General features: G+C 31.1%; 1 protein-coding gene across 1 annotated transcript; it reads left to right on the forward strand.

Annotated features, from left to right (window-relative positions):
- The first annotated feature begins 6,891 nt into the window (after window positions 1-6,891).
- On the forward strand, window positions 6,892-10,769 carry LOC21401617 (protein LIGHT-DEPENDENT SHORT HYPOCOTYLS 7). Its single transcript, XM_010109928.2, has 2 exons — window positions 6,892-7,619; window positions 10,385-10,769. The coding sequence occupies exon 1, from the start codon at window positions 7,020-7,022 to the stop codon at window positions 7,575-7,577; it is 558 nt and encodes a 185-aa protein (XP_010108230.2). The 5' UTR covers window positions 6,892-7,019; the 3' UTR covers window positions 7,578-7,619; window positions 10,385-10,769.
- Window positions 10,770-17,200: the final 6,431 nt, after the last annotated feature.

Here is a 17,200-nt window from a genome sequence, read left to right on the forward strand (position 1 = left end):
CTTTTATCACAAAATAATTGAAAATCTTACAGATTTAATTACACAAGTGCAAAATGTTTTAGTTTTCAAGTAACTTAACACTAAGGAAGAGGGGATTTTGTACATTATGCAACTACTTGTAAAATTTGAAGATTAATAGTACCTAGCAAAAACTTACTATACGTTATACTTATGATGTATACTGTTACTTTATGCTACATCTATCATAACCCAAAATTCTTGTTTGTCTTTGTTCAATTTTTTTTTTCATCTTTTATTAAATTTGATTAATAAAAAATTCAACTTGTTATAAAGGAGCACTATACATTTTAAAAGTCAAAATTCGGCGGAGTTACAAATCCAATATGGTCGTGTTACATTTTTTATGCTTGCATGTCACACTTTGATCTACATTAATTATCTTGTCGTTTAAGGATAGACTCCCATACTATTTTAATCATGTATATCGTTATTTAATTAAGTGAAAGTTAGAGTTACACCCTTAACTTCAATAGAAAATCAATTTCGGATGTAGGGCCTACACTGTTATAGCATAGCGTGTTGAAGTCTGCCGTGAGGTTCATTTTAAGGGTGTCAATTCTTGTTAGTAAGTCATTTGTGTCAACGTATTTATTAATCGTGTTAAAAAATATCAACTCAAATACGACATGTTTATTAAACGTCTCAAAAAACTCAACTCAAACACGATTCATTTATTAATCTTATTAATTGTGTCAACCATTATAACCCGTTTAAATTAATATATTAAATAAATAACTAATATAATAATGAATTATTTAACACAATCAAGATACGTTTAAAATATTTATTGGTCAATTTATCTTTTCCTTAAAGAAAAATAAATGAATTTGACCTACAAATATTAAAATTCACATTATTTGTATTTAATATATCATATAAACTTTCTTGTTATATCACATATCATTAGATTGCGGATGACACATATAGTTAATCGTGTCAATTCGTGTCACTTCGTGTGAGGAGGTCAACCCTAACCCAACTCATTTATTAATCGTATTAATCGTGTCAATCCGATTATAACTCAAACTCATTTATAATAAACTTAAACCCGCTAACTTCGTATAAATTTCAAATTGTGTCGTTATATCGCTATCCAGATTGCCAGTCATAATTCATCTTTTGCATTGCTTCACAAAAAAACCTTTCACGTTGGTGTTGTTTCCCATGTGGCTGCCAGATTGATGAATTGACCTATATTTTTAAACGAAAAAGTGTATATAATAAGAAAATTAACAGTAAATAAAAAGAGACGTCTTGACTTGTGAAAAAGGTTTTTGTAAACGATAAACATTTAAACGAAAAGAACACTGTATTTATTATATATGTGTATATATATATATATATATATATATATATTCTCCAGTCCGACAGCACACATATCCAGTACTTATAGCATTTTTTGTTTGCTATCGCAATATCATTTGTAAGTTTGTGTTTTAATAAACTCAGTAAAATATAGTCTACCTTCATATTACATTATACTTTTTTCTATTTTTTTTCCTAATCAAAGTACTTACGTTAATATTACCGTGTTATACCTAAAAATTATAAATCTATAAATAAATATTACAATCGTTATAACTGCCCGATCGAAGACTTTGCCAATATATTTATATATTATAAACTATAGGCACACTATTAAGATAAAGATGCCATCTCAACCATCAACGGTCGATACTTGCTCCTAGGAGCTGTAGGTTTAGGGCTGCCCCATCTAACCTCTTTTTTTTTTTTTTTTTTTTTTTTTTTTTTTTTTTTCCCTCTTTGGACTGGAGTCTAAAAAAATAACGGTCACCTGGAATATTCAAATTAGATTACTACTGTTAAAAACATTATATTATATTAAGGTCTCGTTTATTTCACCGATTCAAGTTTTTAATTCCAGTTTTACTATAGTTAAAAACTCTCACATAAAGTCACATCTAATTTTTTCAGCTATAGTTAAAAACTCTCACATAAAGTCATATATCAACTCGAATTAAAAACTCAAATCGACGAACTGAACGAGGCTTAAATTCTTCACTCTAAATATATTTTGAAACGAAAATGAAACAACTCAGAAGAGCACGAAAGAAAACAAAATAAACAAAAGATAAAGCGAATTAAAAGCTAGGATTATTTTCACCAATGAGTTCGAGGATAAACTTTTGCCTCATTTAAGTCCTCCAACATTCACTTTCTCAAGGTCTAACTATCCTGATATTTTAAAATATACATTTTTTTATCCTTCTATTAATAGTCTATCTATTCTTAAACAAGATTATGAGTGGTTTCAAAGGTTAATCTCACAAGTATCCTCTAAACTTTGAGGTCATTCTCACTTTGTCTCACTTTGTCTTATAAACTTTGAAAACTCTCACTTTGCTCCTTAAACTTTGAATTTATCCCATTTAAACCATTTTATAAGAATTTCAGTTAAAATCAGACGGAAAAAGATGGAGGGTAAGTGTAATCATATGATTTTTATATGTTTGTTTGTAATAAAAATTTAAACAGAAAGACTACATAACTGCATTACTCTTTTTTTTTCTATTTGTTTTTAAAGTTTAGGAGGCAAAGTCAGATTTTTAAAACTCAAGAGATAAACTGAAAATGACCTTAAAATTCAATGAGTATCGGCGATAATAATCTAATAATTAAGTTAAAGAAAACTTACATCATAAAAAAAATGTGTAATAATTTCACATGCATTTCTAATACATGCTATAGGGACACACTTCTTTTCCTCTTGACTTGGGTTTAAAATGGAGGGTCCCACAACCTCAACACATAGGACCCACACTCCCTCTGATTCCGAATCATCTCGACTCGGAATGAATACCATTTTAAGGTCTCGTTCATTTCATTGATTTAAGTTATTAGTTTTAAGTTTCTACGATTAAAATCTCTCAGAAAATGTCACATCTAATTTTTTCTGCTACAGTTAAAAGTTTTAAGAAAATATCACATCTCAGTTCGAATTGAAAACTCAAATCTACGAAGCGAACGAGGCCTAAATAGTACGTCACCCCTTCCTCCAATAACCTTGACTAACTTCTCATATTTTGACATAAGCAGCTGATGGGAGAATTTTACCTAAGGAATTATTGTGAGAAGTTCTGGCCAGTGTGGGTCCTTTATCTTTAAGATCGATAGATCTTCGAGAAAACGAAAGCCAATGCTCCAGGAATATGATGAACATAAACTCGAAATAAAGGAAAATTGACAGGCTAATAATAATTAAGAAAGTTATAATATGGGAAACAGCTGATCGAAAGGTATATATTTGATATCCTATTATGGCCCACATTGATTTCTTGACGAAACTCCAAAAGTCAGAAAATAAATATAAAGGAAAAATGATAGGGAAACAACAAAAACATCACTATTTACACATATGTCATGTTTAGTATCACATAAACATTGGTGATATTTCCATATTGGAGCGTCTACCTAGGCTAATTTCCTATTATTAATAATATAGATTGTTTTGTTATGGTGACGGATAGTAAAGGGAATAAGCTTTTGTCAAGGATGCGTTATATCTATATATTTTCGTTTGCACTCTCTGTTGGGTTTGTAATTTCGTACTGTATTTTTCTTTCGTCTCTTCTTTTTATCTTTAAAGTGGGGGCATCCGTTTGAATTGTTTAACCTAGGTGTTAATCTAATTAGAATGAGTTTATGCTTAAATCTATCCATAATTATAAATCTACTATTAATGATATTTTGGATAAACAATAAGAGTGAACAACTGACATGAGAGAAGGCTATAACATCCGGATTTAAATCTACTGTCTAATTTTTTGTGTCTTAATTGGTGTTTAACCAATTAAATCATATCACACCATATCATGCTAAACACATTATAAAGTAATCTAAACTTTTTACATGACATGACATGATTTAATTAATTAGACACTAAAATTAGACAGCATATTTAAGTTTATAACATCCAAGAGCGGAATTGCCTTGAGTCTAAGGAGGTACCTACACCCTAGACCGAAGGGTTCTTTTTATAATTCAGAAGCAGTGCTATAAATTTTCCCTCTCTCTTATTTACGTAAGCTGTTTTTTTAAAAAAAAAAAAAAAATCAATTATACCTTAAGTTTTGTTTTTAAATTCTTATTTAAAACTTAAAATCTCAAGTATTATACTATTATATACAATATTATCAGTTTTTGGATAAGTTTCATAAGTTTAATTCATTAAAAATTAAAAAATGAAGGTAAAAATTTGTTGCAAGGTAATTTTAGATTTATTCGAGCCCCTTAAATAAATCTCTGACTCCATCAGAAGAAATATTCTAATTAGATTGGCACTCTCACTTATGACTAATCCTCACCTTGCGCATCAAACTCCCCACTCCATATTATTAAATATAAGAAATTACAAAAGAGTATAAAGAAAATCAACCTTAAAAAAAGAAATAAATATTTAAGTAAAAGGCCAACATGACCCCAAGAATAACTGGAAAACACGTTTTGTGTATTATTCATGATAATATGTGTGATATACATGTGGAAACAAGTGACATTAATCCGATGTTACACTCGAAAGTCAAGCATATTGTTCTTTCAGGTCCAGCATATTGTTGATCATTAGTCTAGGGAAGGGTGTATAATTCAAAGCATGCATCTCTCACTTTTTTAATTTTTTAATTTTTTAATTTTTTTAATTTATTATTATTATTATTATTATTTTTGCGTTTTATGCGTAAATAGAGAAAGTCCAGATAGCAATGATGCATAGCTGACTAGATCTAGATGGATTGAATTCTATCTTCTTTTCGGTTATATTCATTTCTCCTATTATTCATAGAACAATGTATTTCTGATTTAGTCACTCTATAAAGAGTTAATTTGTAATAGATAATTTATTCATAAAATTGTGAATGAAATTAGAAAGAATAATTACCGAATAGCTTTTGAAACTTCACAAAGATAATTTATGTTCTCAACACATGATAACATAAATTTTAACAATTTTAGTTATGCTAAAAATTTTGCATTTATTGTAGTTATTTGTCTAAAAATTTAGGGAACTGCATGATTAATTAGGATATAATTATTCCTGTGAAATTTTAGAAGTCATTCATCAATTTTAATATTGGGGATTAAAGCTGCTTAAAAAACAAAGACTAGAGAATAATTTTTCAGAAAAAAAAAAGAAAGAATTTAAAAATCAAAGTGACACAATACTCATAACGTGTTGTTGGAAGTGTGGAGAGTTTCCGGTTTGGAGCCGTGTAAGGAGAAGAGGCTGTTGCTTTTAAACCGTAGACTTAAGATGCATTCACCGCGGGATCCCACTGAAACCACATGATCTAGGTTGAAAGAGGGAGGCGAGGGAGCCTTTTCTCGTAGCCATTCTTACCGGTCATCGCATATTTCCGTCGTGGAGGGGCACGATCTTGTTAGACTGATCTTTTGGGATCTTTATAAATGTTTTAATGTTTTTATGGTTGTTATTTATATTTGTGTTGTAATAATGGTGATGGTTATTCCATCTACCGACATTTTGTCTCAACAAGAGGCTGATCTCAAGCCACCAATATCTATGTCTGTGGTATCTGTCTCAGATAGAGGGTGGTTTCTCCACCGCTCTAATACTGAGCTGTGTGATATGGGTCTATTGTTGGACTAGGATGTGGTTTATCTTGAGTCGTTTTTACATGGCCAAACATTGTTCTAGTGTCACTTTGTGGAGGAGTCCTCTTTGTTTTTTTGATAAGAATGCGTTTGTATTGTCTAATCATCTGAGTGACCCGTTTATTTGGTTTTTATGTTTCCTCGTATCCTCACCTTTTAATGACTCTTTAATAAATAAATAAAAAAATATATATATATATATATGTCGTTACCGTTAAAAAAAATACTATAACTTGTGTTACTAACATTGTTAATTGCTCTATATTTTCTTTTTAGTCAATGTTGGTAATTTTTTTTTATCTTATATAAAATGCCTGGAATTAATATTTACCCGTTTTTTATGGGAATATTTACTCGTTTTGATCATGTTATGTTTTGTAAAATTTAGAGTTAATCAATAATGATCAGTGATCACTATTCATTTCTAAACTTGTCTTCATCATAAGGCATAATGTATTTTTTCTTTTATTTATCTAGGAAAAGTTGAGGATCATTGAATCTCTGGTGTGGAATATTAATTTAGTTGGGTTGTTTTTAGATTTTTATAAAATTTGATCTCGTTAAATTTATAATAAACACATCAATTTCACTGAAGATATTACGCATATATAATAAAAATAAAAATGCTAAATATTGCACTCGCAGGGGATACAAACGTAAGATCTCGATCGTTGGTTTGTGGGTTCTGCCACAATCAACAGTTGAGATCTTGTAGCTCTGTTAGTGAAAAAAGAAAACACACACACACACGAGTCACATATATTGACGAGACCCTAATACACATACACACGTATATATATATATATATATATATATAGTTGGATTTGAATGACCAATCAGTATCAGTTACGCTAATATACTCGGTAATGATTGCACTGATGATGGAAGCACTATAATAAATATATAGAAAAGAATAAAGTAATACTAATTAGTACCACTAAAGCAAGAAAATAATATGAGAGAGGGAAGAAAAAAAGAGCGCTAAAGCATTTTTCTAGGACCCATACCAATATACCATGTCTCCTCATCACTTGCCCAGTTGTTGATGTGATCTTTTTGTTTCCCCTCTTTTTTCCGGGAGAGAATTCTACTATAGGCAGTAAGAAAATACCTTATTAGGTGTGACTCTGTTAGTGCCGTTAAGATTGTCAATTTTGTACACTTTTTTTATTTTCATGTGATTTTGATCAGATCTAACGTTAAAATGTGCAATATCCATAGGTACGTAGAGTGCTCTTTACATACCCTAGTGTAGAGTGCTCCTTTTTACCTTAGTTCTTTTTCTTTTTCCTTGCTGCAAATATTCTAGCTCTATTCTCTTCCCCATATATTTCCATAGCATAACAATAGTACCAATATTGTGATCCATGATGTCCAGCAACAAAGGGAAAGATGCAGCAGACGGATCATCATCATCATCAAGACCCCAACCGGCTTCAAGTACTGCTCAGCAGCCGCCGCCACTCAGCCGCTACGAGTCACAGAAGCGGCGGGGGTGGGAAACCTTCGGGCAGTACTTGAGGAACCAGAGGCCCCCAGTTGCTCTCTCACAGTGCAACGGCAACCACGTGCTGGATTTCCTCCGCTACTTGGACCAGTTTGGAAAGACAAAGGTGCACTTACAAGGGTGTGTGTTCTTCGGGCAGCCCGAGCCCCCGGGCCCGTGCTCTTGCCCGCTCCGGCAGGCTTGGGGCAGCCTTGATGCCCTAATTGGTCGCCTCCGAGCAGCCTACGAGGAGAACGGAGGCCTGCCGGAGACGAACCCCTTTGCCAGCGGCGCCATCAGAGTTTATCTACGTGATGTGAGGGATTCTCAGGCCAAGGCTAGAGGAATTCCTTATACCAAGAAGAAGAAGAAGAGAAATCTGATTAACAAGTCTAATGATCATGATCATCAACACAGCTCAAGCTTTACTATGCAGTGATCTTGATTCAAATATGGCTTTAATTTCCCTAAAAAGAAACAGGTAAATTTAATTATTTTTGATTTGGGTACTAGTCATAGACCTTAAATGTAGCATTATACTTCTTGAAGTGGCAGTATACATGACAAAATTAATAATTAAGTGTTTCTGAAGTATATTAATATAATATAAATGGATTATTATTAGATACTTTTGTAGCTTAATTAATTTTATTGATCCGATTAAATCTAAGTGCCGCTCTACTCTAGCTAGAACAAGAAATATGATGGATTATTTGCGCATCATGTACAAATATGTAGGGCATCTAGCTAGTCACTCCCTTGGTAATAAACCCTAGGTGAAGGGCTTCAAAACCCTAGTTTCCATAGTAGTTAGCTACTTTATTAGTATTCATCATAACAAGTACTATTAATTAAATACAAAATTATTTTTTTTAATGTGAACATCTTTTACAAACATTTGATACAATTTATGTGATCATATATAATGGGTCCACTAGAAAAATGTAAATAATGGAAAGATCTCTCTCTCTCTCTGTCTCTCTCTCTCATGCAAAATCAAATAATTCTACTCGTGATTCTGCAAGATCCTGTGCCTTTCATGACCGGACATAAACTCAAAGGTTACTGTTTATACACATGTACTTATAAGTTTTATATACAAACAGAATTGTTTACAGTTGCAACTGTAGACATCTTTCTCTTAATCTTATTATATAAAATGATTCTTATGATTTAAGACCTTAGAAGGCAGTAGCAAAACAAACTATTGCTTAAATCTGCTGGCTGCCATCAATAAGACGAAGAATTATTAGTCAATTCTCTAATTCTATTGAGATATTATAGGTGCCAATTTTTTTCTCTTGGTTTTTTTTTTTTGGGATCATCTTTACCTTGCTCCGACAGATATATGTTTTAATTTCAAAAATTCTGTCTCTTGTTATTTCTTTAATTGTTCCGGTTCACTAGTGATATTTTCATAATTAAATCATTGATAACCTTGGTGCAATGAGATAATCATCAGACTTTTTTCTAATTGGTCTATATAGGATAATTAATTAGCTAGCAGTGTTAATTACGCGGGTCTACTTGCTATAAATGTTAAATGCCCTTGAGTACGACTAAATAATCCTTTTTAACATTAATTTATTTTCGATTTATCTCAATATACTCACTCTATTAAGATATCTACCTACGTAACGGATACGAACTATATATTTATTGGACTAATTCATATCAATTCTGGGATTTCTTCTATCTTCTTTCATTCTTCTTTCCATCTTTAAAAAAGGATAGAAGCGGTATAACATTTTTCTTTCATACGATTATATATGTAGTTTCATCAAATTCACTAAATGACTGCAACTTTAACTGATTGAAATTTTTTCTCTAGCTTGTTGCTCGCCGATTTGGCATGCTAGAAATTAGTTAGTCTTTAAAACCTTTCAATCTCGGTCATTTCTTCAAAATCTTTTTATTTAGACTTCGATCAGGGGACGAATCTTTTGAACTTAGTAGAGTGACGAATACTCGTCGATATTTATATTATAAGTAACATAACTTTCGTATCTCTAGAAAACCTAGCGAAGCTCCTAAAATCATCCCAGTTAAGTGGAATTACCCCCGCTTTCTTGGTGGATTAAGGTTAACACGGATGGTTCTTATTAGGGACTACCTTGTCCGACTGGTTGTGGTGCTATTTTTCGTACTTGTCGAGAGTTTGTTAAATGCTATTCTTCTCCCTTACACAATCAGAATTTTGAGGTTTCATTTTGGCATTGGATTATGCTTGTCGCTTTGATTGAAAAACTCTTTGAATTGAGTGTGATTTGATGTATGTTTTCTTTAGCTAGTTCGCTCACAAAGTTTTCAGGTGCTTTGGCGTTTTCGGATCAAATAGTCTGTTGATCTTTGCAAGGATTGCTCTCTCATTCTGTGAGAATTTCTCATATGATTTTAGGATTGCAATCAAACTGTCGATTAATTGGCTTCTATAACTGTTCACAGTCAGAATTCTTCGTGGTCGTTCAACATTCTAAATAGATTCATTCCCTTTAGTCGCTCGCGAATCTCTCTGCAGGCCAACCTTATTTCTGTTTTTGCTAGTCTTCTTTGGAGTTTTAGGTTTTTGATTTATTTCTTTATGTTTTAATTTCTATGCTCAGAAATAATGCACGGATCTTTTTCCTTTGTGCGAATTTCTTCTGGTTTTTCGTCTCTAAGGTTTTAACGAGGCCTCCTTTCACAAGAAGTAAATCTTTAGAGCTTATTTAACATTTGGTTTTAATTATCTCTTATGCTTTTTCCATTTATAGCTCTATTGTTTTCAATTTTTTTTCCGGTTCAATTGCCTTCTGGCTGAACTCTTTTTTTCCTTTATTTTTAATAAATTTCAAGTGGGGATCTAAGTTTAGGACAAGATTTTTATGTAGTTGACAACGTAATTGCGATATGCAAGAAATCCTTAACATTAGTTGATCCTTCTCTCTTGCTTCTAAAAACTAACTTCCCAATTATACTATACAAACGTACATTTAACATTGTTATTATCAAGAGAGTGTTCTTATTAAGTACATTTAATCTATTTTGAGTGGTTGATTAGGCAACTCTAATTTATTAATTCTATTGGTTTTACAGCATGTGTATTTTCTTTGTATGCACCATACAAGATTTACAATTAATATACTATGTGGTATACGTATGTACGTACGGATTATGCAATACAATTTATATTATATAAATTGTATTAAACAAAAGGTTTTAATTTGTAAATTAATCAAACTTGATATCTAAATTTTTAACCTGCAGGCCCCTTGATCCAAAGCTAGCATTATAAGCTTCAGCATGTCATGATTTTATGGAGCCGCATCAACCTATCGAGCTGGAATATATTTCAATATTGGAATACTAGTATAATTTGGTTTATATAATATTAGTGTTTAAATAATTTGGCAAAAAGGCGTCGAGAGCTCAACGAGGTAAAAGTCCGTACTGATTCCATTTTATTTTATTTTTACTTTTGATTGATGTGGTTGCCATCAGTAGTACATTTTTCAGGAAAGTTTCTGTCTATTTTATATTGTCTAAGCAAATATTTGCCAAGTTTGTCTTTGTTGATGACTTGAGGCTAAAGAATATATTGTGGTTTCAGATATATGTTCGAAAATCGACCAATATAGTGATGATCATGTTATGTATAGAGTTATTTTACATATATTATACATGCATATATTGCTATTATATATATATATATATATATAGATGAGTTCAGTAATTCAAGATTTCTAGCAGGCGCCTTTTTTATGAATTCAGGTATTTTTGTTAATTTCTTAATATCTATTAAAATTTGCTTATACTCCTAATTAGTGGGTATATAATTTACTCTGAATACGAGAGATGTTTCTGAATTAGTTTCTGAATCAATAGAATTTCGAAAACTTTGGTTGATAATAAGTATCCCCACTTGTAGTATAACGAGAATGTCATGTCCCACATATGTCCATATATAATGCAGTTTGGGTTTACGTACCATAATTGTATCCTTGGATTCCTTCAGTCTTTTCGATAATCAAATTGAAATCTTTGACTTTGAACCATTTTTTCTCGATTTCCTCACATATATTTGGATGCCCTCTTCTATAAAATTTTTTGATTTACATTTTTTGGGCTGAAATATTTACATATTTTCTAGTGAGAGTATATATATATATATAGACGACTGAAAATGTAATAACCCAAATTAAGAACAATAAGCGACAGAAGAAATTTTTATAGATATAATAATGCATACTAAATTGAGTGAATGCAGTTTATGTCGTTTCTTATGGTTCAATTTTATACAAATTTTTGAAAAATATCATAAGGCGCCGGTGCTTTTAAAGACCACACCAATCACTGTCCCTAGCATAAAACTCTATATATAAGTTGGACTTATCTTTTATTAGTTTGTGGGGTACTCAAATATTTTTCTAATTTCTACCCCATTAATGTTATTGTGCTCCAAATAGTTATGTCGTAATTGTACGTCTACGTTTATTTATTTAAATAAATATTGTATTTTCATGTAAATATACGGAATTGTTGATATCAGAAAAACTCATTACATCTCAACTAAATTGGCACTAATTACACAAATCGCCCAATATCAAATCTCCATTCTAATTTGTTGATAAAAAGCATACATTATATATAGAAAATAAAGAAATTTTTTAGAATTCAGCTACAAAGGCTAATATAAAAACACGAAAAAATAAAGACAAACATTAAGTAAGAAAACTATTACTCTTTAAAAGGATCTACTCTTTAAGAAGCCTCATTAAAGCCCTCTATTAGTGAAGAACCAGACAGATGGAAAAAGAGTGCACGATCCAATCCAATCTCATTTATATAATTTGATCAAACTCTTCCCACTTCAGTAATAGCACAAATTATCAAGCTCCGCCAATTATTATCCAAAGAGGCCTTGAGAAAACTCTCTATTTCCTTATCACAAATTCCATAATTGTCACTTAATTCCATATTTCTAGAATTTCTCTCTTCAGAATCATACAGCCGAAATATTATGGTATTCCTCTTCGATCGTATTCCCCACTATATTTACCATCACTTAGGTAATGCTTTGATATCAGTTTCAAAGACATCATCATCTTTATTATTATTATTATTATTATTATCATCATCATCATCATCATCATCATCATCCATCTGATCAACATTCAAACTATCATAATTCAATTTATCAAGCAAAGCTAAGGATTTGAGATTTGACGTAATCTATGGAAATAATTAGGACGGTTCACCAATTTGCTGGTCTAAACACTTTTCTAATGGTGAAGATGGACTTTTTAGGGAGACTCTTTTGATCCTCAGAAGCTGCATTGTTAAATATACTCAAAAGATCATCCTATAACTTCCTAAAATAAAACTTTTTCTTTACTTTTTTGTTTGTTTGTTATTATTTGTGATCATGTAATGTTGGTTATGCTCATGTCACAATGGTAATTATAGTGTCGTGTCATGTTGTGCTGGACCATCCCACCGAAACACAATTTGTAAAATGTACTTGTTACTGAAATGGTACAAGAATAGTAGAATTGTTGTTATCTAGCACTGTAACTCTATATGTTTTTTGACGTTTAATATAGTTACATTTAACTTTAGATATATGATTTTATTAAGGTTAGTAACAGGCCAAAGATATATCATAAATATCATTCCTCTACAATACCTCTATATTAATAGAAATTCTTTACTATATATCGAGTATAGTTCCTGGAATTTTCTTTGGATACTTTCAGAATTTTGTTTATTGTGATGGCCTGGTGGCCAATGGCCACCTTACTTTTTTTTTTTTTTTTTTCAATTAGATACATTATTTTGACGCATGATTTTTATATCGTTTAACAAGCACTAACTATGTATTTCTAAAAAAAAAAAAAAAAAAAAACTATGATTTATAAAGATTCGTCAAAAACAAAAAAGAAAAGATTATATATTCATTGTCGCTTTTGAACGTACGGTTTAGAAAAATATGTTCTAGTTATATCATAGAATTAATTACATGTTGGAGAACCAACTTTTAAGAAAAAAGATTACAAAAGGAAGACATTTGGTATAACGTAGAGTTCCGGACACTGGTGTTATGGATAGCAGTTTTGTGTTTCAAACGACAGGAAAAAAAAAAAAAAAAAAAAGGTAAACCACACCCCTTTATTATTTTAATTAATTTGCAATTTTCTCCTTAAACCTAATAAGTATTGGTAAAATATTAGTTAAATTCAAGAAAAATGAGTCAAGTTGTTAATTAGCATTCATTAGCAGACATATTAAAAAATAAGGATTGTTTAACTTCATCTTAGAAAATTTGTCATTGATGGACAATTTAATATATAGTTAATCTTGAAAAGCGAATGAAACTTGTTTTTAGTGCAATTGCAAACAGTTTTGTTCTTTTTTTTTTTTTTCAAACAATATTATTGTGATGTGCACTGGAACTCGTCCACATTATGATGTAACAAATTACAGTTCTCATGAGTTCCATGTGGAATTGCTAATTTTGCTTCTTTTTCTGGTCGATCGAGTTGTGGGTTTGTGGGATTAAGCTTTTGAAGCAGTGACAGAAGGGGCACAAATAAGTATAAAATTTAAAATAAAAACAGGTCTTAAAAAAAATATAACGTTGCTTGATAATAAACTTTATATTTCCATATTAAATTGTTGATTGAACAAATAACAAAATGGTACTCCATGAATTTTTATATTTGAAAGTATTGTACCATATTCTTGTTCCCTATGGTTTAAAAAAATAATAATAATAATAACAACGATATTTCTTAGACCTAACAGAGCAAAAATATCTTTCTGTGTGCAAAATAAAAGACTCTAAATAACCTTGTAGTGACAATTAAAAATTTGCAGAAAACGAATAACTATAATCAAAAAGTAATATTGACTCGGTGATATGGTTATTTAACGTGACAAAAAATCTCTCAGGAACCGTACATCTCACCTTCAAAGTCCAACTAACGTACTACTCCGAGCACAACCCGCCTACGACTCCTCCTCAAGCATATTTCGGATTGATCAATACACTATGACATCAGAGTTTGAGGATTAGCTTAAGCCTAGAAAATGTTTTGGGTTTTCCTCACTCTAAAACTCTAAATACAAGAGCTCCAATTTTAAACTCCTTAAATAAGTGAAGGCCTAGATATAAGAAAGGTGTAAATACATTCCATTTGGCTTAGGGTTATATATGATCTTGATCCAATATGAAATTTGAAATTCAGCTCTTAATTCATTTTAACATTGGAGCCAATAAGCTGTAGATAATCTTCATTTTGATTTCAACACAAATTTCTAGCTGTCAACTTACAGTAATGTCTTGACAGTCGGTTAAAACTCAAAACTTAAAAATGCGCGAAACTCGCCTGTGCTGATAATCGAACTTGATCAATAAAGGGGTTGTTCTTTTGCAACAAAATTTAGAAAAAGTTTAAACTCGAGTTACAACTTTATTTAAGTTCATATTTTTTTGTAAAATTTGAGTTTGAACTCGAGTTTGAACTCGAATTTAAACTCGAGTTTGGGACTAAACTCGAGTTCCAATTTTCCCTTCAACTCGAGTTCAGAAACTCAAACTCAAATTGATGAATAATATTTTTTCTATTCTTAAAAATGCCATAACTTTTTCGTTTTAATTCTTATTGAGATGATTTTTTTTTCTATGCATTCACAACGAAAAGACGAATAAAACCCCACTCATATACCCTATTAAAATTTTTCATCACCATTGAGTTTTTATTAAAATACTATCTAAATACAAATTTAAGTTTTGACCAACCCAAACACAAACTCAAAAAAATTCTCAATTCAAATCATAACTCAAATGTGCACATTCAAATACAAACTCAAGTTACAACTTCAACTCAAATTATAACTCAAACTCAACTCAAAATCATCACTCAAATCACCATAACTCAAAAATGCAAAAGAACAACCCCAAAGTTTTTCAACATTTATTAACATATTTAATAAAACGTGTCTTGAAAGAAGTTTTAGTAATATAATTAGATATTAACAAAAGAAGTTTTTTTTTTTTTTTTTTTTTTTTTTTTTTTTTTTTTTTTTGGAACAACATTTGGATTGAAAAGGCCAAAAGGACACCCTATGTCCAAAACAAAACAAAAAAAAAAAAAAAGGAAAAAGGTTCTTGGCTTGTAAGTTTTTATATTACAGTAGTGTCATTTTAATATTTTCAACACAACGAGGCACCTCTCAAATAATTGAGGAAAAAAAACACAGGATACCAATAAACTAATTTTTATTAATTTTTCCCACATGAATAATGCTAGAGACACCAATTAAAATCTTAACTTTTTGTATACTAACTGATGTGGTATATGAGTTGTCATTTTTACATTGGTGGTTGCTTAAAACATTAGCACGCCAATTAATGATAAAAGATAATATTTACCAATAAAAAGATAAGCCTATTCATTTCATTGATTCGAGTTTAGAATTCGAGTTTTACTACAGTAAAAAGCTCTCAGAAACAGTCACATCTAACTTTTTTGCTACAGTAAAAAGCTCACACATAAAGTCACATTTCAACTCGAATTAAAAACTCGAATCAACGAATTAAACGAACCTAAAAACTCACGTGCCACATCAGTTGATATACAAAAATTATGATTTGAGTTGGTGTCCCTACTCCCTAGAACTACTCTTTCCACATTCTACCTCCTTTCATCGTTTTATCCTTACTAATTAGTCATCTAAAATTAGCGGGATTCTAACGTTAGGGTTGATGGTGTAATGTCATCATACATAGTTTGGGATGCTTAGTACGAAAAAGTGAAAGTCAAAAGCAAAAATGGGACAAATACAAAATCTAGATGTGAAATTAACCCTTTGTTACCCAGCCCACCCATCATGGGCCTAGACGGGTCAGTCAAGCCCGGCCTGACCCATAATTTTTCATGGGCCGTACCGGGCCGGTCCATAGACTGATATATGTTGGCCTATCCTAACCCATTAATATTTATGGGCTGAGCTGTGCCTTGTACAGTGACGGACCGTATTAGCCCGACCCGTCACTGTGTCAGGATGGGCCTGAGCTGGCCCACGAGTCACAGCCCATTGTTGCATCTCTAAGCATACTGCGTATGCTCATGAATTCTTATTCCTTTTATATGGTATCCTTTTAGTCTTTTAAAAACATAATGTACGCATAATTAGGTTTCCTTTTATATGGTATCCTTTTAGTCTTTTAAAAACATAATGTAGGCATAATTAGGGTTTGCTGGGGCGAGTAAGCATCTTTCCGTCAATTATTTAGGACTGTAAATGTCATTATGTGGCATTCCAACTGCAAGTCCACGTTGAAACAATCCCCATCAAGACAAATAATAAGTTCATAGTCTCCTATAGACAAACGTCTTTTTAATTTAAATTCAAGTGAATTGCTTAAATATTTACATTAATGAAAAGATCTTAATTGGTGGGTCCGGAGGGGACTCTTTTCCTTGATGTTAGCTAATCATATTCTCCTTCCTCAAACAAAACAATAGGTTCTCTATTGGTCCAACCATTTTTTTATCCTTCAAAAAAGAGAGATTTTTAAGCATCATTCGTTTCGCTGATTTGAGTTTAGAATTTGAGTTTTACTACAGTAAAAAGCTCTCACAAACAATCACATCTAACTTTTTTACTAACTTCTTTTCTCTCCTTAATATTTTCTCTCCATTATATGTTTTCTTTCCCTCTCTTTTTCCTTCCCTCTTACTAAATGAAGTATAAAAGGCTGTTTCACAACATAGTAAATTAAACCAGTAGTAATCATTCATCCTTTAGGGGGCGTTTGGTATGCAAGAATCAGTAGGAATCATATTCCCAGGAAAGTGATGGATGGTAATATGATTCTTAGGAATAATACATTATTGTGTTTGGTTCCATATAGGAATCTTTCTCAAATTCCTAAGAATATTACATTACTGTGTTTGGTTGTGCATGAGAATGTTGTGAATTAAAAAAAATATCTTTTTAAATGAATAATAATAATAATAATAATAATTATTATTATTATAATAATAATTATAATTATTATTATTATTACTATTATAA

This window comes from Morus notabilis, unplaced genomic scaffold (genome assembly GCF_000414095.1).
Source record: "Morus notabilis unplaced genomic scaffold, ASM41409v2 Scaffold79, whole genome shotgun sequence".
In the NCBI taxonomy this organism is placed as follows: domain Eukaryota; kingdom Viridiplantae; phylum Streptophyta; class Magnoliopsida; order Rosales; family Moraceae; genus Morus; species Morus notabilis.